The 24,758-nt window shown below is 37.6% G+C and overlaps 1 protein-coding gene across 1 annotated transcript in view; it reads right to left on the bottom strand.

Annotated features, from left to right (window-relative positions):
• LOC136876302 (5'-3' exonuclease PLD3) overlaps positions 1–24,758 on the bottom strand; it is a 139,916-nt gene that overhangs the window by 53,374 nt on the left and 61,784 nt on the right. The window contains exons 7-8 of the mRNA XM_067150135.2: positions 22,393–22,461; positions 9,724–9,855 (exon numbers count right to left, since the gene is read on the bottom strand). Of these exons, the coding sequence (XP_067006236.2) occupies positions 9,724–9,855; positions 22,393–22,461 (201 nt within the window). The remainder of the gene's footprint in view (positions 1–9,723; positions 9,856–22,392; positions 22,462–24,758) is intronic.

Here is a 24,758-nt window from a genome sequence, read left to right as displayed (position 1 = left end):
TTAGCTATAAGTTGTTCAAACAATTTCTGCCTAAAGTAAAAAACTCTACTTATCTACACGAAAATAGCTCATGGAGATTTTTTTGTTCAATATCTTTTATCAATTCAGTCAAAAATAAGGGAAATATTAGTGGTAGTTGTGTGAAAGTTTAAGAGCAGGCAACTAACTCTACATACTACTAGCAGTTACCCGCGGCTTTGCTCGAGTGGATTTTGTAATTTGATAAAAATTATCGTTCTTCGGCATTGTTCTAACACATTATCTGAAAATCCCTATAGTATAAAAACTCTTTAGCCGGGCTGAGTGGCTCAGACGGTTAAGGCGCTGGCCTTCTAACCCCAACTTGGCAGGTTTGATCCTGGCTCAGTCCGGTGGTATTTGAAGGTGCTCAAATACGACAGCCTCGTGTCGGTAGATTTACTGGCACGTAAAAGAACCCCTGCGGGACTAAATTCCGGCACCTCGGCGTCTCCGAAGACCGTAAAAGTAGTTTTTTTTTTTTTTTTTTTTGCTAGGGGTTTTACGTCGCACCGACACAGAGTAAAAGTAGTTAGTGGGACGCAAAGCAAATAACATTATTATTATTATTATTATTATTATTATTATTATTATTATTATTATTATTAAAAACTCTTTAAAAAATTGAGTTTTATTTACCCCAGAAACTCTTTGTAAACCACATTTGTGGTATTACCTTTTGGGGCTAAAAAGACGACCATGCGACATAAAACTGTACATCTGAGAAACAGTCTTCTCTCAAGTCGAAAAAATAAATACATAATAATAATAATAATAATAATAATAATAATAATAATAATAATAATAATAATAATAATAATAATAATAATAATAATAATTCGAGCTCGATACTTGCATTATTTACCCAAGTATTAATATCTTGTAATGGAAATGCCATCCAGGCAAAGAAGAAAGCCAACCTTTATTGCAATCTCAAAATAAAGGTCGCCAAATTAGGGCAAGACTTACGTTTTTTGAAAAAATGCTTGATAAATGACATAACCCCCAATTTTCTAAAGTTTACCAAGAAAACTCACAGAAATACAGCAAAAACTCGCGCGACTCAACTTAAAACCGATAAAATCTGGATTAAAGAGGAAATCAAATTTCTCCATAAAAAGAAATCTCTCCTGAACCACAAACTATATGAAACTCATTTAGAAGTTTCCACTCTCCTTTGCCCCCTCGAATGGACGTCCTTTCAATTCCACGTCTCCAACAAACTTAACCTCACTTTGTTAAAGAAACAAAACACACTTGACAAGAAATGGAATGCTCTTTCAAAAACAAAAACAATACTTAGCAAACATAACAACTCAAATAACACAAGGTCTAATGATTTTCACCAACCTGTAGTAAACTTAAGTAAAATCATTCTTGATGCCGATGATCTTGATGTGCTGAGCAAGGGACCTAAACATAATTGGGGTAATCCTTCTAACCGTGATAATTTAATTTCCACCATAGCTGAATCTGAATTGGCCATTAATAAATTACCAATTAATATACAAGAAGAGGTCCGATATGAAGTCAAACACAAGCTATCTTCCATCCTCAATCAACAACAAACCATTAAACCCAACACAGTGCACGTAGCTAAAGTAAACAAACTTAAGAAAAAAGTGAAACAAAACGACTTAATTATAACAAAAGCCGACAAAGGAAATGCTACCGTAATCATGGACAAAAGTGACTATGTTAATAAAGCACACACGTTTTTTACAGACAACAACTTCATAACCTCTAAAAAAGATCCAACTAATAAAATACAAAGAGACCTAAAAACCATCATCAAGAACATTTCATTTCTGTTTAATGACCTTGAAAAATCCAAAATGATTATCATGAATCCGAAACTTCCCACAGCCAAAGCGCTACCCAAGATCCATAAAACAGACATCCCCATAAGACCCATTATCAATTTCAGAAACAGTCCGACCTATGAAGTATCTCGTTTCATTCACAAATTCTTCAAGTCACACTATCGTTTTCAAGCCAACACATCAGTAAAGAACTCCTTAGAATTCTGCAATAAGATCAAACACTTTAATTTATCCAAACACCACACTCTTCATTCTTTTGATATTACTAACATGTACGCTAATGTTCCCGTTAACAGCACCGTACAATTGATCAAAAACAATCTCTCCAAATTCAGCAATTTAAGTATAGGCGAAATAGATGAATTTATTCGAATTCTGGAATTTACTTTGAACAACAATTTCTTCACTTTCAATAATGTCATTTACCAACAGATAGGTCTTCCCATGGGGTCACCAGCTTCAGGAATCCTTGCAGACATCTACATTGATCATTTAGAACATTCTCACATCATTGGCAAGATCAATGGCATTCAACACTGGACACGCTTTGTAGATGACACCTTTGTTATTTTAGACTCCCACGTTACCAACAGCAACACAGTACTTGGATTTCTCAACTCTATTGACCCGCATATAAAATTCACCATAGAGTCAGAAAACAATAAAGCCCTTAATTACCTGGACTTAACCATTATGCGCAACAGCAACAACACTTTATCCTTCAATATATACAGGAAACCCACCCACACCATCAATACCATCCATCAGACCTCTGTGCACCCAGACATACATAAAAAAGCAGCTTACAATAGCATGGTCCTCAGAGCATTAACTATCCCTTTATCTCGCAAGAATTTCAAAAAAGAAATTAATACCATCTACAACATTGCAGAACACAATGGTTACAATAGAACCTTCATCAGCAGAATCATCAATAGATACAAAAGCAGACCCAAGACTACCCTAGTAAAAGATTCTGCTCCAAAAGAAAAATTTTCCACATTCACTTTCAATAATAGTAGCATTTACCAAATTTCTAATATTTTCAAGAAACATAGCATCAAAATAGCTTACAGAACCTCCCTCACCAACTCCAAACTCATTTTCAATCCACACACTGTCAACAATAACAATAGCAACATCAACAACAAATATTTGAACTCCGGAGTTTACAAATTAAAGTGCCAATCCTGTAATTCCAGCTACATAGGTCAAACAGGCCGCAATTTTGTCATAAGATACGCCGAACATCGCAACGCTCTCAAATATAATCGTTTTTCAGCTATGAGCGAACACCATAAAACATCCAGCCACGAATACACTTCAATAGACAAAGACCTGAAGATCCTGCATTATGAGCAAAAAGGCACCTTGCTCAACATTCTCGAGAGCATCCACATCGATTTAGATCAGTTTATGAACCCCACTCACAATTTAAATGAAGTCAGCGAGAAAAAGAACATTCTACTTGAAACATTCATTCCATACATTTGTCAGAATTTCCATAACACAAACAAACCCCACCTCCATCTCCCCGACTCACCACCACTCCCCTCCCCCTCCTCACACCACCCCTCCCCCTCCGCTCCTTCCAACCTAGCAAACACAGCCAACCAACAATAGACTCGATCACGCGACCGAGACCGTCACTTTAAGAAGGCCACACCATTCGAGTTTTAGAAGTCAGCGAGTAAACTAACATCCTCTTGAAACATTCATTCCTTATATTTGCCAAACAAACCCACCTCCATCTCTCCAACTCAACATCCCCTCCCTCCCTCAAACCAGCCCTGCACCTCCCTTCCCCCTCCGCTCCTTCCAACCTAACAAACACAGCCAACCAACAATAGACTCGATCACGCGACCGAGACCGTCACTTTAAGAAGGCCACACCATTCGAGCTTTAGAAGTCAGCGAGTAAACTAACATCCTCTTGAAACATTCATTCTTTATATTTGCCAAACAAACCCACCTCCATCTCTCCAACTCAACACCCCTCCCTTCCTCAAACCAGCCCTGTACCTCCCCTTCCCCCTCCGCTCCTTCCATCCTAGCAGACACAGCCGAACCAACAATAGACTCGATCACGCGAACGAGACCGTTACTTTGAGAAAGCCAGGCCACTAGAGAGGACAACCACCTACTGCACACCGTAAGTTTAAGCTTTCTTCACAACCATTCCACACTTTTTACTTATCAACCCATGTTTCTCATACAACCTCATTTTTTCCATTACAGATTAGAACTTCATTGACGGTTTCCACTAGATTACTACAATTTACTATGCATCTGTCTTCTACCTAACACAGCTTCTCATATTTTTATATGCGGCCCTTCCGACCCCTCTATGATAAGGCAAAACACCAGCCAACATTATGAAACAATAATGAAGAAAGGGACCGCTAGATTGAGAAGATATTAAGAATGCTGCTATTTCTGAAGCCTTAAATTTAAGGTGTTTTTTCTCCTTATCACAGGCTTTTCGCCTGCAGGTTAATTCAGGCTTGGTTTCTCTCAAAATGTTTGCTCCCACTCTCCTCCTGACCATTTTGATGTGATGGGTTTCCACTAGGATTTTGACAGCGATTTCAAACTGTTTTGTCGTTTATAAACTAATAATTTGTAAACTATGAGGTCCACAACCCCACCATGTGCTACTATTATTCATTTCCATCTGCATCATTTGTTTTCTCATTCCCTTGTTTCTTAGGTTAACGCAGTTTTTAGTATCAACTGGAAAAACTTTAAAAATAACTATTTTCTTCTTCAACTGCCTTTCCCACACCTGTGGGGGTACGCTGTTGCTTTACATCCGTAGGTTTAATCTCAAAGTGCCCTAAACGTGACCCCTGGGTGGTGCTAAGAAAGCAACAACATTGGAGGCCAGACAATCCTTGGGATCTCCTGGCTTAAAACATATCACAATGACAATATAGGAACCTAGGTCAAACTGAAACAGTCAGAAACCTAGCAGATGCTAACATTAATCTGCTTCAGCCCTGGAAGCAAGTGTGGATATCCAGTGCTCCATCAGAATATCACAATCTACCATGGCTGGAAAACAAACCAGAGGGTTTTGATCTTCCACGGAAGACCTGGACAACTAACAACAGGATTCGCACTGGCCATGGCAGATGTGCTGACTCCCTCCATAAATGGGGAATACTTAATTCGGCGGCGTGCAGTCGTGGTGCTGTGAAGCAAACAGTTTGGCACATTGTGGAGCAGTGTCCTCTCACTGCTTACCAGGGAAACCCAAGAGACTTTTTTTCTGCTCTCACCCTTGTGTGTTGACTATGTAAATAATTTAAACCTGTAAATTCTTCAAACTGTAAATATTGTGTATTACTACTGTATTTATAATGTGATGTGTTAGCCATATGCTAAACAAACAAACAAACAAACAAACAAACAAACAAACAAACAAACAAACAAACAAACAAACAAACAAACAAACAAACAAACAAACAAATAAATAAATAAATAAATAAATAAATAAATAAATAAATAAATAAATAAATAAATAAATCCCACACTGCGGGTGCGAACTGTGTCGCACATGTGGATTTGACCCTGTTTTACAGCTGGATGACCTTCCGGACACCAATTCTATGTGTACGGATGTAATTACTATTGCGTGTTCCTGGTGTGGTTGGTAATGTGGTGTGTTGAGTGAATAGGAAGAGGAGAGTGTTGGGACAAACATAAACAACATGTCCCCGAGTCAGAAGAATTAACCACATGCGATTAAAATCCCTGACCCAGCCCGGAATCGAACCTGGAACCCCATGAACCGAAGGCCTCAACGCTGACCACTCAGCCAAGGAGTGGGGCAGTTTTTAAAATGAGCATATATACAGTATATCTCATAAACTTGACATGTTACAGACGTGAAAATTGGTATTTGTAATCTCCTTTAAAAATAAAGAGACACGTACTTTTTGTTTTCGGAAAATCAACTTAAGCTGGAGATGGAAAATAAGTGAGGAAGGAGTTGAATTCTCTTTATGAGGATACTTATATCTCAAAAACTAAGATGTTACAGATGTGAAAATTGTTACTTGGAATCTCCTTTAGAAATAAAGAATCGTCCCCCTTTTTTTTTTCCGACTTAAAAGAGGACTGTTTCTCACATGTAGAGTGGTCGCATGTTCCAAATTTAGCTCTGCCAGTAGCCTGGCCATCTTAGCCCCAAAAGGCAATGCCACAAACATGGTTTACAAAGAGGTTCTGGGGTAAATGAAATGCAATTTTTCAGTGAGTTTTTGTACTTCAGGGATTTAATCATTGCCTTGTACAGGGAGTATTCCCAACTGTGTGGAAGCACGGTATCGTCATTCCTATTCCTAAGAAGAATTCTCCTAGTTTACCATCAGATTATCGCCCTATATCCATTCTCCCACCCCTTTCCAAAGTACTAGAACGCTTGGTACACGAACAAGTCCTCACTTACTTGACTAACTTCTCACTGCTTGACCCTTACCAATCTGGTTTCAAGAAAGGACACAGCACAACGACTGCCCTACTGAAAGTAACTGATGATATCCGACAGGCAATGGACACTCGACAAGTGACTGTACTGGTTCTACTTGATTTTTCTAGTGCTTTTGATACTGTTGTTCCTCAACTGCTACTTTCAAAATTGGATTCATTAAATTTCAGCAAGACGGCAATAAACTTTTTCAGTTCGTACCTCAAAAATCGCCGTCAGTGTGTCAAAGTAAATAATAGCAGATCTGAGTGGCTTAACAAACCCCTCGGTGTCCCCCAAGGGTCTGTACTTGGACCATTGCTGTTTGCAATTTACTTACACGATGTTGCCAAATCGATTACACATTGCAAGTATCATCTTTATGCTGATGATCTGCAGATCTACTACCACTCAAGAACTGATAAAATTCAGAGTGCTGTAGAAAAAGTTAATGCTGATTTAAGTCTCATAAGTAATTTTGCATTGAGTAACAATCTCAAAATTAATCCTCTTAAAACGCAAGCAATAATCATTGGTACTTCAAAAAACTTACACGTCTTAAAACAATATGAAATTCCTCCTGTAGCACTAAACAATACCATTATTCCATTTTGTGAAACAGTTATGAATCTTGGTGTGGCTATAAGCGAAACATTGAACTGGTCGCAACATGTGATGAAAGTGTGCCAAAAGGTATATCAAAGCCTGCATCCTCTGAAGCGGTTTAAAAATATATTTCCTCGGTCCTTGAAAATAAAGCTCATTCAATCACTCTTGTTTCCAATTCTCGAATACTGTGATACAGTTTTTATTGATATCAATAACGAGCAAAGCATGAGACTGCAACGTGCCCAAAATGCATGCATCAGGTATGCATTCGACATACAACCATACGCCCATGTATCCCCATTCTATACACAATTATCTTGGTTACGACTGAATGACAGACGTAGACTCCACGCAACTACTTTGGTGTATCAAGTGCTTTCTGAAAACACTCCTCCTTACCTATCCACCAGATTTCGCTACCTTAGTTCCCTGCACCTGTTCAATACCCGGTCAGGCTGTACGCTAGAAATTCCTGTGCATCGAACCGCAACCTACAATAGATCGTTCACTATCACCGCCACGAGCTGGTGGAATGAACTCCCCAATGACATCAGGGAAGCTAAATCTAAGACAAAATTTAAAATCCTTTGCCAGCGTCATCTTTTAAGCACTTCCAGTCTTTCTTGAGTGTGAATGGGATGCATGAATGAGAGTGAATATGGTTGTTTATTGCAATGTGTTCCTGTATATAATTTAGTTATACTTTACTCACCTTAGTTTAGTTAGTGATACTTAAGTTGCTTTAGTTATACTTTAGGTTGTAAAGATTTCATATGTTTAAATTTTATGTAAAATATACATTGTATATACATGAAGTGGTTAAGTGTAAGAAAGGGCCGGGAGCCCTAACTTCGCCACAATAAAGACGCTTTAATAATAATAATAATAATTTTCAGATAATGTCTTAGTGCAGTACCTTTATCTTAGTGCAGTACGTTTATCAGCTTACTAAATCCTCGCGAGTGAAGCCATGGGTAACAGCTAGTCTACAATATATTTCAAAAACTTAACATATTACAGACGTGAAAATTGGTATTTTTAATATCTTTTAAAAACAAAGTAACACATATTTTTTCATTTTTGGAAAAGAACACTTAAAAAGGACTGAAAAAGGCGTTGAATTCTTTTTATGAGGATACTTACATCTCAAAAACTGAAGATGTTACAGACATGAAAATTTGTATTTGGTACCTGCTTGAAAAATAGACACTTATTCTTTTGTTTTTGTAAAATCCAATTAAGGGGAGGGGGATAAATGAATTGAAAAAGTAGTTGAATTCTTTGTTTGAGGATACTTATATCTTGAAAACAAAGGATGTTACAGGTGAGAAAACTGGTACTTGGATTCTCCTTTAAAAATAAAGAGACACGTATTTTGTGGCAGGGGAGGGACATATGGTGGGGGGTGGATCAACGTAAGGAGTCAAATTCTTTTTATTAGGATACAAATAAGAAGTGGACTTAAAACAATAGACCCCTAAGGATGTTTTGACTGGTGGGTGAGGAATGATGGCAAAAATATGCATTTATATGAAACCGTTTGAATTATGAAGTTAAAATTCCAAATGATATCCTAGGTGTTAAATAACAGAAGGTTTGAAACAAATTTAACTGCTCAGAGAGTTAACTGAGGGTTAAGATCCGAAAAAAATAAGAAATTAATTCCTTCCTCTGAAACGTTTTAACTTTAGAAGACATATTTCCAAATAGCGGTATATATTTTAAATCCTAGGTGTGAAATAGGAAATACTTTTTAACATTCCACCCCTGAAGTGTTAAATGAGGTTAGCTCCGTAAACAAAATTATTCATCCCTCCAAAACCGTTTGACGTACAAAGTTGTAATTTTGCGAGAAGGGTCTTCTTTCATGTCCTAGAAATAAAATATCATATACTGCAAAATATTTCACCCCTAAGGGGTTTAGATGGTGGTTGACTCTCAAAAACACAATATCCATTCTTCCGAAATTGTTTCTTCTATATCCTAGATGCTAATAAATATTTTAAAATATTCACTCCTTAAAGAGTATTCATTCCTCCATTACTGTTCGACGTACAAAATAAAAATTTCACAGGTTGGTCACTTTTACATCCTAGAAGGTAAATAAGATAGGGTTTAAAACATTCAAATTCTTCCGTACGGGGTTCAAATGAGTGTTAGATCAGAAAATAATCAATTCCCAAAAACCGTTTGACGTATGAACTGAGGCGTATTTTACAGGCTCAGCTGACAGTGGATTCTCCAAAATGTAAAACTTTGAATAACAACTTACAGTTTAAAACTGTAGCAAAGCAGAGGTATCTTGTTAGTTTTATATATACAGATAAAGAGAGTCACTATGGAGATCATTCCAGCAATGTTTTAAAGGCTTCTTACATCTGTCAGTAGTTTTTGAATATCAAACCAAAAAATGTCTTTCTTTTATACAGGAAGGAAGAGATCAAATCAAGATCAGCACTAATGCAAAAGAATATTACAGTAAAGTACAAAGGGCCACAGAGAGCAAGGAAGCAAGTACATTACAACAAGCTGCTGACAGGTAGAGGCATGTACCATAAGAAACTACTTCTTGATTTACCTGTATTGAACTGAGATAACAAATACTTATAAAATCATACAGGTTCCACCTTTTTCAATACAAAAACAATGTTGTCAGATGTTTTACAACATATCTTTAATTGCAGTACTACTTTCGGTGCTAATTACGGCGCCATCATCAGCTGCGTGGCAGTAAAGAGAAATCTGACAATACGCATAAAATATACACAAACACAATACTTAACAAAATGAAGATTTACTTACAGAAATATATGTTGCAGTTTCAATGTCATTCAAAGTGACATTCATTGGAGCTTGGATATTATATTGGGTTCCCAGTTTGTCAGGCCAACTTCCCGGTATTTGGGCATCTGGTAAACCTAACATCCAGTACACCTATCAACAACCAATACAGATCCTATAATGTAACTGTACACATATTTTAATAAATATGAAACACAAAGTGTTATAAAGAAAATGGTCAATGTGACACATCGTATCATCTAGATTCTCAACATACAAAAAACAATGTGTTTCGCTCCCGCAGTCAACATGCACATATAAGCTTGAGCGGTGTATTCATAACTTCATGCTGAAGTCACGAAGCGGTCAGTTACTGAAGTTTGTGTGTCGTGGGAAGTCGTGAAGCGATACGTTTGTTTCAAGAGCATGTGTGGCTGAATTACAGAAGAATTAATTAGATTAATTACATTATTACACCATTGAAATGCTAGCGAAATTCACGCTTGAACGAAGAGTTTTTATTCTTGTACCATTTTTTCAAATGTTGACAGATAACGATTCTTTGCAAGACATAGAGGTAGCTTTTGATAACAGGATTATATCGATAGGGTTACAGCCCACCTGCTCCCCTGACCTTACTGTGTGGTGGAAATTTTATTTGTGGGGAACCCTAAAAAAATAAAGTTTACAGAAATAATTCCCACACCATAGATGAACTTAAAAACAAATAACAGTAATTACAACAATTACACAACATTAAATTATACGTGTCAATAGCAATTTCATCAGAAGATGCCAGGAATGTGTGAGCGCTGAAGGACACCACTTTCAACACCATCTGTAAAAAAAGGTTAGTACTCATGATAGTGTAAAAGGCTATTGGGTGCAAAAATAAACAATAAATGTAATAATATCGCAAATAGAATACACGGGAGGTTATGAATATACCGCTCGGAACATGCATGCTGTCTCCTGGCCCCGCTGGGGGTGGGGCACACTGTGTATTGTAATGGAACACTAAATTGGCACTTCCTCAAAAGCCATCACATTTCAATTTGTCACCCTTCTTATGGATCAAACAGATTAGAGCTGTTTTCCATTCTGTTGGTAGTTCTTTCTTGGTCTTGATTATTTGTAACATACAATGTATTCTGTCTTGAAGTTTATCTCCTCCTTCCTGGATCATCTCTGCCTGTATTCTGTCTTCACCTGAGCTCTTATTCTTCTTAAGCTGTTTCATTTGGGTCTTGATCTCATCCAAGATCGGTGGGGAGGCAATCTAAGTCAGCTGTGGTTGGGAAATGAAAGTCGACAAATAGACATATTAAGTAAAATGCTTATTGTCCCTCTTAAGGTTTAGTGTCTTTTAGGAGGGTTGCACATTTCACCCGAACCAAGACCATTACTTACAAAAGAAATATAGTGAGACCCTGATAATACCTGCCCGCTTAATGCACTATCCGGCGTAAGAAGTTTTTTCTCTCTCTCAGGTCACTGCACAACTCATATATAAAGCTTTTAAAAATTACCCCATATAGTTTGCTCAAATCCTACCTATTATGCATCAGTCATGGAAAACTTTCAATTCATTTTCAGTAAAATCTGGAAAAAAGTTAATTTTTGTCACTTGTTCTAACTACGTTAATTAAATTTTTTCTGATTTTGCAAAGTATTAGTCTCGTTACCTGCACTCCCAAAGCCTATACCCTTACTCAGAACAATACCATTATTACCGTGTAGTTACCCTTTCTCTTTTGTACTGACTTTTCTATTCCTTAGTTCTCGAAAATTTTGCTTGTCAGTTAAGTGCTATCCTTGGCACTGTACAGTGTCTGTGTGATTAAAATGAATGTTAAATTCCCTATAGAAATTTTTAAATTACATGAAATCATACAAAATCATGCCAGTGTGGAGCCACAATGACGATGATGGGGATGAATAAGACAAATCTGTTGATCCAGTTCCCATGTGGCAGGTCGTCTTTGCAGTGATGTGAGTGATAGGGCAATTTATCATTGCTTCCCATAACATAAAAAGTGTAAATTCATAGTTAAATTGTACAGAAAATATTATTACTCACTGTTCAGGTTTGTGTACGAAGTACATTTTGATTAACGAGTTGTTTTCTGCTGTAAGAATTAAGCATGTGATTACACGAATACTATATATCATATTGGAACATGAAACATGTAGCATTTACAGTACTGTGTATGACTACCTACCCCATTCTTGGTATGTTAAGGAGTGGTGTAAATAAAGAAACAACTGAGGAACTAAAGAGGTTGAAGAGTTGTTTCAAAGAAGCAAGTGAAAAATCCTGTCAAGGTTGGCAATAATTTTTCGTTACATATTAAACATGACTATTTCATTTTAATTGAATCTGATGTGCCAGTGAGCATATGGAAAAAACATATACATCTGTGGTCATTCAGAACTAAGAATACGTTAATGTCAAGGGTGGCAACAGTAAAAGTACATCCGTATTCTTTCTTTAGAGATGAGGTTAGATGAAATTACAGCGGAAGTCCCTTATACTGAGAATTCATAACGGTGAAAAATTTACTCACTATAGCAGTTTGTCGTTATATCCGATTTTCGTAATAGTCGGGAAAAACCCCATTGGTATGCAACTTCAATCAGTTTGTTCAAAACTTGCGTTTTAGCGGATAATATCCACACAACGGCTTTCTCTCCCTTATTTTTCGAAATCCGATACTATATGAAAGTGTATGTTTAATTTCATTCTGAAAAAATTATAGTATCACTACAGAGGCCTCTGTATGTACCATGAAAACGTATATCAAAGCACCAGCAGAAAAGTGATAACCTTCTCGCTGTAAATTTACATGGGAATAGCCTTACCGAAATTTAACCAGACGTGAGAAAATATAATCTAACCTCTGAAATCAGTGATGCGCTCTGCCATATCTTCAGGTTATTGCATTCTTATTTAATTTCAGTGTACAAGTATTAAAATTAATAAATCGTTTACTTCTGCTTTATTTCTAAAGAGTTAACAACTGCTATCGGACACGTTATTTATGCACTTATGCATTTATTACAAAAACATGTTCTCTTCTTTCATTTCCATTTTTCTTTACAGAAAAGCAGTCAACGGATATTACTAATAGACTCAGTCATCGCCTTCAAATGTCAACAAGAGAGATCGCTAGTGGACATAGCGAGAAAATGATACCAAAGGTGATCAATCGCATGCAATATAATTGCTGGGTAATCTGTAACAGAAAAAGTCGCATACGCTTAATCGCTCGTAATAACGGATGCTGTAACTGAAGGATAATACACAGTTTAATATAGGAATTTTGAAGGGACAGACAAAAACTGACATTGTAATAGGGTTCTCGTTATATGCCGTACTTGCTATAGCGGACTTCTGCTGTACATGACATGCTTTTATTTTTTATGACTGGATGCCCTTTCTGACACTAACCTTGGTTGTGGATCTAATGAAAATGAAATGAATGATGAATGAAATTGGGCAAGGAGGTGGAAGGAATCAGCTGTGGCCTATGAACAGGAACTGACACAGCATTTGCCTGGAAGTGAAAATGGGAAATCACAGAACAGCTGACAGTGGGGTTTGAACTCACTCGTTTCCTGAATGCAGAACTTGGCTGCATAGCCATAACACATTAACATGTGCAGCACTTCTCTCAATAGCATTTACAATGTCTGCCTCTGTTGTTTAGTGGTTAATGTGATTAGCTGCCACCCCCAGAGTCCCGAGTTTGATTTCCAGGTCTGCTGCGACATTTGAAAATTGTATGAGGACAGGAACGGAGTCTCCAATCAGCCTTAGGAGGTCAACTGAGTAGAGGGGGTTCGATTCCTGCCTCAGCCATCCTCAAAGTAGTTTATCGTGGTTTCCCACTTCTTCAGTCAAATGCCAGGATGGTACATAACTTAATGCCTCGGCTGCTCTATTCCCTCTTCCTTGCCTATTCCTTCCAATCTTCCCATCCCCCATGAGGACCCTGCTTAGCACAGTAGGCGAGGCCACTTGGGTGAGATATTGGTCCTCTTATCCAGTTTTATCCACGACCAAACCTCACGCTCCAGGACACTGCCCCTGAGGCGACAGAGGTGGGATCCCTCACCGAGCCTGAAGGGGAAACCAACCTTGAAGGGTAAACGGATTAAATTAAAAAAACACATTTACAATATTGTGTTTGCAATATTTCAATAAAAATGCAAAAAAATTCTCTTTTTTAATCTGTTGTACAAATTTGGTTGTCTTCCACTATTCGGTCCCAGTTAAATGGTAAACACGCAATTCCTTGAAGAGCACTTTACTGGTGTTTTACTGTATATAGTTCATATTCCTTTATCAATATGTTTCCACTGAAGGATACAAAAATTAATTTGGGCTTTAATGGGATAAGTATCCATAAGAGATGTCATTGAATAAATCACCATGTTAAATTCTACATGGTATGAAGGATCTATAGATATACAGCAGCTGTATTTATCTCTAGGTCTATTTAAAAATCAGGAAGTTTTGGGAGTGGTTATGTATGAAAGTATCCATATATGAAGGTATGAGTCTAAGAAGATAAGAAGTTTGATGATGATGATGATGACGACGATGATGTCGATGTTGATGTTGTTTAAAGGGCCTAGTAGATAGGTCATCAGCCCCTAATGGTGCGAGGTGAATGAAATGAAAACGAAAACTTCAAAATGTATCCAATGACTAGAATCTAAAACGAATGATGAAAAAATGATCGTGAACAAAAACAATCAGTGGATCCACTTCACAATGCTTTAAGTACTGGGATGATACTTATGAACGGGGGTTCCAAAACAAGGTCACCAGCTCCTCATAATGGTACTAATCACTGGTAAGGCAGAATCATAGTGAAATGAAATGGCGTATGGCTTTTAGTGTCTGGAGTGTCCGAGGACAAGTTCGGCTCGCCAGAAGCAGGTCTTTTGATTTGACGCCCATAGACGATCTGCGCGTCATGATGAGGATGAAATGATGATGAAGACGACACATACACCGAGCCTCCGTATCAGTGAAATTAACCAATTATGTTTAAAATTCTCGACCCTGCTGGGAATCGAACCCGGCACCCCTGTGACCAAAGGTCAGCACGCTAACCATTTAGCCATGGAGCCGGACAGAACCACGGTGTTCCTCCTATAGCAGTACTAATTGCAGGTAATGTAGACTCATGGTGTTTCTTGCATGGTGGCACTAATCACAGGTAATAAAGACCCATGTTATGTCACACACAGTGGCGCCACTCACAGGTAACACAAACCTATGTTGTTTCTCACATAAGGGCACAACTCACAAGCAACACAGACCCACGGTATTCTTCACACAGTGGGACTAATCACAGGCGCAGGTATCCTGTGGTGTTCCTCACTTAGTAGAATTAATCACAGGCCACGTATACTCGTGGTGTTGCTCATATAGTGGTACTAATCATAGGCAATGTAAACCCACGGCGTTTCTCATATTATGGTAATGCCCACAGGTAAAACAAACCCATGGCGTTCCTCACATAATGATATTACTCTCAGGCAATGAACACCCGTGGTTTTCATCACATAGTGGTACTTTTCACAGGCGCCAATTACAGGCAACGTAGACCCGTGGTGTTTCTCATAAAATGGCACTACTCACTGAACACAGTGGAACTGACCGGTGGAATGTACACAATGATATTTATCAGAAGCAATGCCCAGACCTGTTGTGTTCCGCACACAATGGTAATGTTCCTATGTAACACAGACCCATTGTTTTCCTCACAAGGTGGTACTAGTTGCAAGTAACGTCGACCCATGGTGTTCCGCACGTAATGGTACTGATCACAGGTAATCTCATCGTTCTAATGTCATCATCCCTTGGTCGCCCCCTTTAGTCACCTCTTACAAAAGGCAGGGGATACCGTGGGTGTACTCTCTGCCTGCGTCTCCCTCCCACAAGGGGTGGAGAGAGAGAGGAAAAGGAAAAAAAAGAAGGGATCCGACATTTAAAAAAATGAAGTACCTGAAGAAGAAAGACAAGGGTCACGAAGGGCGTAAACATGAAAGACTTCCTAGGCCTCGAATGCTCTAATACCATCGGGATCGGAAAAGAACAATAGTTGACCAAGGGAGGTCGGACATAATAGATGAAAGTGAGCAGCCTGCCACAAGTAAGTGGAAGCAATGTCAGAACTCAGCTAAGGGCCCCGTGGTTGCAAACCCACACTCCCAAGTTGAGAGCCACTGGGGCCCCTTTTAGTCACCTCTTACAACAGGCAGGGGATACTGTAGGTGTATTTTTCATCTGCTTCACCCACCCACAGGGGGTTGAGGAGTTTGTTATTATCTTTTTGTGTCTCTATAGTCAGGCTCCATGGCTAAATGGTTGGTGTGCTAACCTTTGGTCACAGTGGTCCTGGGTTCGATGCCTGGCAGGATAGAGAATTTTAACCATCATTGGTTAATTTCTCTGGCATGGGGGTTGGGTGTATGTATTGTCTTCATCATCATTTCATCCTCATCATGATGCGCAGGTTACCTACGGGCGTCAAATCCAAAGACCTGCACCTGGTGAGCCAAACATGTCCTTTGGCACTAAAATCCATATGCCATTTCATTTTTTTTTTTTTTTTTGTGTGTGTCTCTATATTTGTCCATGTTCTCTTGTTCCCTCAGCCCACAGTGAACCCTTCACTGAATGTAAGCCGACTGCTGGGAAATTAGAATATAAAATAAAAATTACAGTAATGAAGTATACAAAGGAATAAATTTTCTGCCATTTAATTGTTTAGTCAGTCATCACCATCAGACAATTCAGATTTCTTTGTCACTATCTTTGTACAGAGTATTGTCTTCCATGCCATCAATCGTATTCAGGATCGAACAATTTTTAAATGCACGACCAATTATTTTTCAAGAAATGTTTGGAGACAGTGCTAGAATTTCAAAAGCTTCAGTTAATAGCATTGTTAGCAGAGTTTCTGCAGTGACAGCATCCATGAGAAGCATTTTCTACAGTAGAAGAATGCCAATAGATTATCCATGACTCCTATCAAATATGCTGTTTTTCTGGTGCAATATGCTGCAATCAGAAGGAATACATTTTTCTAATTATTTTCAAGTGATTAATGATCCTAACCTCCAAATCAGGGAGTAGTTCTGGCTGGGTTCTGTAATTGGCAGTATCATATTTAATGACTCCCATATCCGAACACTGTCTGAAGTGGGGAGAAGTTGCCAAAGGATCCTAAACAGTGTGGAAAGGATGATAGTGGTGTGTAAAAGATGGTTTCCCATTTTTAGCTAAGGTTTGCGATTCAAATTTTGACACAACCTGTTTATGGTGATTTCACATGTTATGTTTTACAGCTGTATTCAAACAAAATCACATCAGAGCACACTTAAAAGCTGCTTGGTTCTAAGTCTGCCTTCTAGATTCTAGACTCTCACAAGAGTTATGGTGACTTCTAGCATTATTTTTGGAACTTTTTCCTATTGCATTGATAAAGGGTTGTCATCTACTTTACCAGCAGTGTTAATAATAATAAAAATAAGGGTGGGCTTACAATTGAGTAAATACGGTATGTATATTCATACACTTATTTGTTTCTTTTACAGTTTGTCTGGCCAGGGTTATCCTGCTATGGGATGGAATAGACTGTAAAGCCAGCAACTCAATGCTGAGTGTTGGGTGGCAGTAAATAACCTCTCTCTACAAGGGTAAACAGCCTCACGCAGAGGAGATCCTTTAGGTGAGGGCTGGTCTTCCAGAGGAGGAAATGCCACTGAAATCCAGCATGCAATGTCTGTTTTTCAGGTTAGGAATGGTCTCATCGAAATACTGCAGCTAGGTATAAACAGCCTTTAGGTGTTAACGTAAGAATTTCATTTTTTGTCCGTATTGAACTGAGAATTACAATGAATAAACTTTTAATGTCCACCTATTCAATACAATAATAATGTTGTTTATAGATGTAATTACAACATTCTAATTATATTCAGTACTAGTTTCGAAGCATTTTTGTGTCATCCTCAGCTGTACAAAGAAATCGGAAAATAGGCAAATTATATAAAACTCATGCTAGACATTTAATTGTGCGTGATATAATAACCCTATGAAATCTATATTAAAACAATGACAAATAATAAAACCTTATTGAACAAGTTAAAGATTTGCGAGTCAAACGTATACTGAATGCTGAATATCAGTTCTGAAGTTGATTCATGTGCCTGTGGACATAATAAATTTGGAGAGTGATTCACAATCATAAAATATCTTGTGTTTCAAAACATTTTTACACCTTAATTCAACTGCGGTTCATAAACTGTGGAGTCATCATAAAAAATTGTGAATATTGCTGAATAAAATTTGGGTATGGTGGAATTCTTCTATATCTAAAGCCTATGAGGTGGAAACATATAACTCCTTAAGATGTAAACAGGAACTATGTTTCTCAGTTCAAATGTGAAACCTGTGAAAAATAAAAAACACCAATAACAATTCGAAGCGGAAAGTTTTAAGACTCTACTCAATAATATAAGTGTTATTTACATTATGATCAGTCTATGGCCGTAAGGGGTGAGTCTTGCATACACTTATATTATTGAGTAGAGTCTTAAAACTTTGCGCTTCGAATTGTTACTGGTATTTATTACCGTATTTACACGAATAATCCCCGCATATTTAAAAAAATATTGAGGCACAAAATTGGGGTGCGGGTTTTATTTGCATCAATGTTGGCATTTTTTTTTTTTTACAAAATGAGCCTTCTTAAAATTAGGGTGCGGGGATTATTCGTGTAAATAGGTATTTTTCACAGGTTCCACATTTGAACTGATAAACATAGTTCCTGTTTACATCTTAAGGAGTTATTTATATGTTTCCACCTCATAGGCCTTAGATATAGAAAAACTCTGCCATGCCCAAATTTTATTCAGCAATATTCACGATTATTTTAAGATGACTGCAGTTTATAAACCGCAGTTGAATTAAAGTGTAAAAATGTTTTGAAACACAAGATAGTTTTTTATTGTGAACCACTCACCAAATTTATTGAGCTTACTACTGTATGTCCACAGGGACATGAATCAACTTGAGAACTGTTATTCAGCATTCAGTATATGTTTGACTTGCAAGTCTTTAACTTGTTCAATAAGATTTTATTATGTGTCATTGTTTTAATGTAGATTTCATAGAGTTTTATAATCACACAAATTCAATATCTATCATGAGTTTTGCCTATTTTTCGATTTCTTTGTACAGCTGAGGATGACGCAAAAATGCGTCGAAAGTAGTAGCCTACTGAATATAATTAGAATGTTGTAATTACATCTACAGTATAAACAACATTATTATTGTATTGAATAGGTGGACATTAAAAGTTTATTCATTGTAAGCCTCTGGGGTGTGGCAAGCCCACTGTAATAATAGCCTATATGAAGTGTCAAAGTGAATCAAGACAAGGAGGGGAGAAATGGAGGTCAATGATCCACTGCCTACCTAGGTGCTCTTTGAATAAATGTGATGGAACAAGAAGACATTTTATATTACAACTAATTGTGCCAATAGTTATAAACCTTTGGTGAGACTTACATTCTAGGAATGATCAAATTCAATTTATAATGTAATGCATGTACCTAAGAGCCCAAACTATCAAAGCAAAACCGAATAGGTCTATTTCAGAAATTTTTTTTTAAAAAAATACAGTGCTTTGAAATTTGGAACAAGAAAGCCAAGCAGCCAAGCTGAGAATGTGTTGCCAATGAGGGCAACTATGTAGTCAGCTGATATAGGCAGCATACAAGCCAGAATTTCATTCAGCATGTATTTCACAATTTATAGAGTACTGTCATAAATTATATAATTACCTTTGCCTTTAACAATATATTACAAGCTGTTAAGGTAAAGGACAAAACACCACACACACAATCCTGAAAAAAGGGACATTTATCCAAAAAGGAGGATTGAAAACAGACTTTAGGTTATTAGGTCATCTCAAGTACATATTGTACATATGAAAGAGATGTTAAGTATTTAAAAAAGGGGAAAAACCACCAAGACACTAGTGGGAACGAAATGTTTGGAATTTGCATCTGATGATGTACTATTCCTAATCTGTTGGCAGAGATTTGAAGAAAGTAGATTGACTTATTGAAGAAGGATGTACTGAAGAAAGGCCATAATTGGGATAAGTTGGTGGAAGAAGAGATGTACAAGGACAGAATGAGATGGAGGGGGCTTGTACACTGGAGATGATTACGATTCTGTGGCTGGCTAGTAATATAGCCCTTCAATTACATAAATATAGTTGTGTCCTTAATCTTGCCAGGATAAATGGATAACTGACTACCTCCATTTCAAAGGCTTCTATTTTCCTTTCCTTTTATTGTCCATTCACTTCCACACCATCCGGCTCCTTGGCTGAATGTTCAACGTAGTGTTCTTTGGTTCAGAGGGCCCCGGGTTTAATTCCTGGCTGGGTTGGAGATTTTAACCTTAAATGGTTACAGTAATTCCATTGGCCTGAGGACTGGGTGTTTGTCATCATCATCATCATCATCATCATCATCATCATCATCATCATCATCATCATCTGCTGTTTCCAGCTGTTGGCTAGGTCTGCTTGGAACATAAGCCTCTCCTCTCCCCTCTCCTCTTGTCTTCCCACCACTTCTACTTCGTCACTCTTGCCCAGTCCTCTCCTCTTCTCTGTACATACTCTTCCACTCCTTTTATCCACCTGTCTCTTGGTCTTCCTCTTGGTTGTTTTCCTGTTATCTCTATTTCGTGCATCCTCCTTGGTATCCTTTCCTCTGCCATCCTCTTTGTGTGTCCATACCATCTAAGTCTAGATGCCTCTGTCCTGTTCTGTAGTGGCTCTTCTTTTACTATATCTCTAATCTTTTCATTTCTCATCTTATACATTCTTGTCACTCCTATTCTGCTTCTCAGAAATTTATCCAGTTTATGCTGCATATGTCAGAAGAGGTATATAGTACATCCTGTATATCACTCTTTTGCTCCAAAACCAGGCTTCTGACGCTTTTCAGGAACACACCTGCCTGTCTCCTATGCTACATCTTTTCCTTATCATTTCTTCCACTTCCCTCTACGATACTTCACCGGTACTAGAAACTCTCTACCTTTCTAAGCTGTTCTCCTCCAAGCATTATCCCTTTTGTAGGTCTCTCCTTCTTTCTAGCTGTGATCAATGTCTTGCTCTTTTTGGCATTAAATTTCATTCCATACTGTTTCACCTCATCTTCCCATGCATCTAAATGTTCCTGGATATCCTCTTACTTTTCTCTCCAGACTAACAAGTCATCTGCAAACATCATTACTTTCATTTTTCCTTCCCCAATTTTCCTCGCCACTTTTGCCATTAGCTCGTCCATTACTACAATGAAGAGCAAAGGTGACAGATCATTTCCTTGTCTTAATTCACTTTTTTCTGTTCTCCTCCTACTTTCACACACACTGATAATCCCACTGTACATCTCTCTCACTCTTTCTATTGTATGCTTCTTGACACCTTTCTTCTGTAAGGCTACCTATACCTTGTTCCTGCACACACAATCATATGCTTTCTCAAAGTCCAAGAAGACCATCAGCAGATTTTTACTTCACTCATAAGGATTCTCTTGTAGTTGTCTTACTGCGAATATAAGGTCTACTGTGGACCTTCCTGATCTGAAGCCATATTGCTCTTCTCTTAACTGTTCTTCCACCCTCTTTCTGATTCTATGCTATTCTTACTGGGTATTTGTATTGTCCCCAATATCCCTGCAACTCACACACAATGTACAACACTATTCTCCACTACAATAACAAGTAGTATCCCATACATAACAGATACCTCCCATCCTCATCTGAGGGTCCATCTTACAAGGGTTGCACCAGGCCCACACAAAATTATTACACTTACATACAGTACCCCACTCCACCTGGACATCTTTTTAATGTGCATACCCATGTTTGAGGTGAGCAAATTTATTTTCTAAAGAAAAGTCTTCTTTGCTGAGGCTAGTCTACATTTGATGTCCTCCGTACTTCTGCTGTCACTGGCTATAGTGCAAGAAAATACATCTAATTACAGAAACTATTTATTTATTTATTTATTTGTCTTCTTTCAAGTGGTGAAATTAGGGCGCCTGGCCCCTCATACACTTAACCACATTTACAATACTTTTCTGCAGTTATATTACTTTAAAATTTAGCAGAGTTACATTATGCTAACACAAACGCTCCCACTCTCACTTACAATTATAAAGGAATTAAAACAGTATACTGTCACAATAACTAATATGAAAAAATATTGCTCAAACACACACACAAATTAATGCACATATTACACAACTATCAACTAGGTCTACATATACCGGAGAAACACAGGCTATCACCATTCACACATTCAGCTATACAGTTCACACATCAGTCGGTCGCTTTCAACAGGTAATCTCAGCAAGATCACTGTCCTTGACACTGACTGGTAAGGAATTCCGAAGTCTGGAATCGATGACAGTAAAAAAATTGTTATATGTAGATGAAAGGTGAAGAGGAATAGCAAGAGTAGATCCAGCACGAATATTACAGTTACGAAATGAGGAGAAAAAGTGAAATTTAGAGGAAATGTACTGAGTCAAGCGCATTCAATTTTTAAAAGGAATATTAGTGACAACTGTCAAACTTACATCAAATATTTTACCCATATCACCTGCTAGGCAGCTACAGTTATATGCCACAGCTCCCATCTCCTTCACCTGAAAATAAAAATGAAATATAATAAAGAAATATAAAAAGCATAACAGTAAAGGAAAAAATACAAGAGAAATATTCAATAAGCATACCCTTAAACATCAATATTGTTTTGGTGAATGTTTTGAGACAAATTTCTGGAACAAAATTATGATTTAACTCAGATTTCTATAGATAACCTGTTGCCTTATCTAAATAATTATACTTTACATCTATTTTGCTGTTTTTGGATCACATAAGTCCTATACAAGTAAAACCTTTTCTGGACATTTGTTGGTGTCCTGAAGTATTTTATCATTTATTCCTGCAGTTGAAGAAGAAAACCATGGAAAACTACATCTAGGATGCCCAAGAGTTCTATTTTAACCCACTTCTTTATGGGTATAATTTGATTAATGATGCTTTCAAGTTGGAAAGAATACATAGGAACCATAGCATAATTGATGATTTACCCAGATGGCACCATAAAGAGAAGGGACTGATGACCTTGGTGTTAGTACTCCTTATACAATCAGGCATTTAACTTATTAAGCCCTGTCATTTCTGTTCTGTTGGCTAGGACCAGAACTATACCTCTGGCACTACTGCCAGCACAACTATACAGGGTACAAGTCACCTGTCGTGACCCATTCAAATAGAATATTTAGCTTGTATAGCCCTGTTGTACTTGAAATAGACTTTCAGCTTATTATGTCATGCTGAGTACACACATTACATGCCACAAATACCAGTAAGTATGATGTGGTCATAAGAGCTAAATATTCACTCACAAACTCATCTGTGCAGGGAAGATTGTCAATAAACAAATTTCAATTTATGGCATTGTTTTAGACCAGGGTGAGGCCATTTTAGATGTTCAGAGATCAGAATAAAATGTGGTGAAAGATTGGAAAACAATGGCAATGAAAAATTAAACTGCCTAGAGCAGGTGCAGAATACTGCTATTAGTAAATGGACACTGGTCAAAAGACTAATGGAAGTAAAACTGGTACCATAAAGACTTATATCTAATCTACACCTAAATCATTAGACATTATGTCTTCAATTAGCCTGAAACAAGGAGTCGGTGGAGAGAAGGAATCGGTCATGAGTCCCAATTCAATTCTTATACCTCGTTTTCATCATCACATTCGTGTAACATATTTCTTGATTTCCGTGCAGAATGCCTTTGTAAGTTTTTTATTCTCTCACTGCTGGATGCAAATGTCTTTTGCCATTGAAGTTTCTTCTGTTTGCAATATTGCCAACTGCTGATTTCATTGGGCTACTCTTTGAAGTTTTGGTAGCCTTTGCTTGATCTAAAACCCCTCCAGACACTCTCTTGGAGTTGTAGGCATGGTGTTGCTACCTTGCACTGGTGCCTTTTGTGGCAAGCTTTCAGACATACCAATATGAAATGACAGTTGCTCTCTTTTCGTGCAAGCACAATTTCTTGGTCAAGTTTCTAAACTAACAACCGAATCACTCACAATTTCTGCTGCACAGTCATAATTATGATCTGAATTGCACGTAACCTCCAATTCACTATTTATACCACACGGCTGTTTCCAAAGTTTTCCCCTTTCCTCCAACACTTCCACCAGCTTTCTCAAAATTATAATTTTTTACTACCTGGTACGGAGAAACGTGACCTGCTTAGGATCTCTCTACCAGGATTGAGGTGTCCAGTTGCCTTGAAATGATGTGGTTGGAATTCAAGCAGTCCAGACAGCTCTATGTTTTCCTTTTACTGCATCAATTTTTTAAGCCAATACGTGCCAAATAGAAAACCTTTTCACATACAGAACATTTCCCCCCTTGCCACACTCTACTACTGAAACTGTCTCAACATTTTCACACTGCTTTTGCGTCACTATTTTCAGATAGGCTCTAACACAGCTTATTACACTTTGCTAAAGGAAAAGCATAAAGAGACAAACAGATAGAACACAGCCTGAACATTGTGACAAAAGTCCTCTATCTGGGTTAAATGTTAGAAATACAAAGAAAAATGTAAATTTTAAAGAATGTTTCACCTCTTGCATCATGAACAGTTAAATGTATACATTGGTAATCTTAACTATGTCGTTTAGTTTGATGGACTCAGAATAGTTCCCCTTCAGTTACAACTTACAATTCTGTCAGAATCAGTGACTACATTGTTCCCTATTTCATTAAAGTCAAGTATATAAATGAAGTGTAAAATGTTCTTCAAGATAACAGACTACCTTGAGGAGTAACAAATGTCATTCCTCATTAATCATAATGAAGAACTGTTCCAGAAAACATCATTAACACTAGGTTTACCGCAGCGGTCAAAAGG

Source organism: Anabrus simplex, chromosome 6 (genome assembly GCF_040414725.1).
Source record: "Anabrus simplex isolate iqAnaSimp1 chromosome 6, ASM4041472v1, whole genome shotgun sequence".
Classification (NCBI taxonomy): domain Eukaryota; kingdom Metazoa; phylum Arthropoda; class Insecta; order Orthoptera; family Tettigoniidae; genus Anabrus; species Anabrus simplex.
The sequence above is the reverse complement of the archived record's forward strand: the minus strand, read 5'-3'. Positions and strand labels throughout refer to the sequence as shown.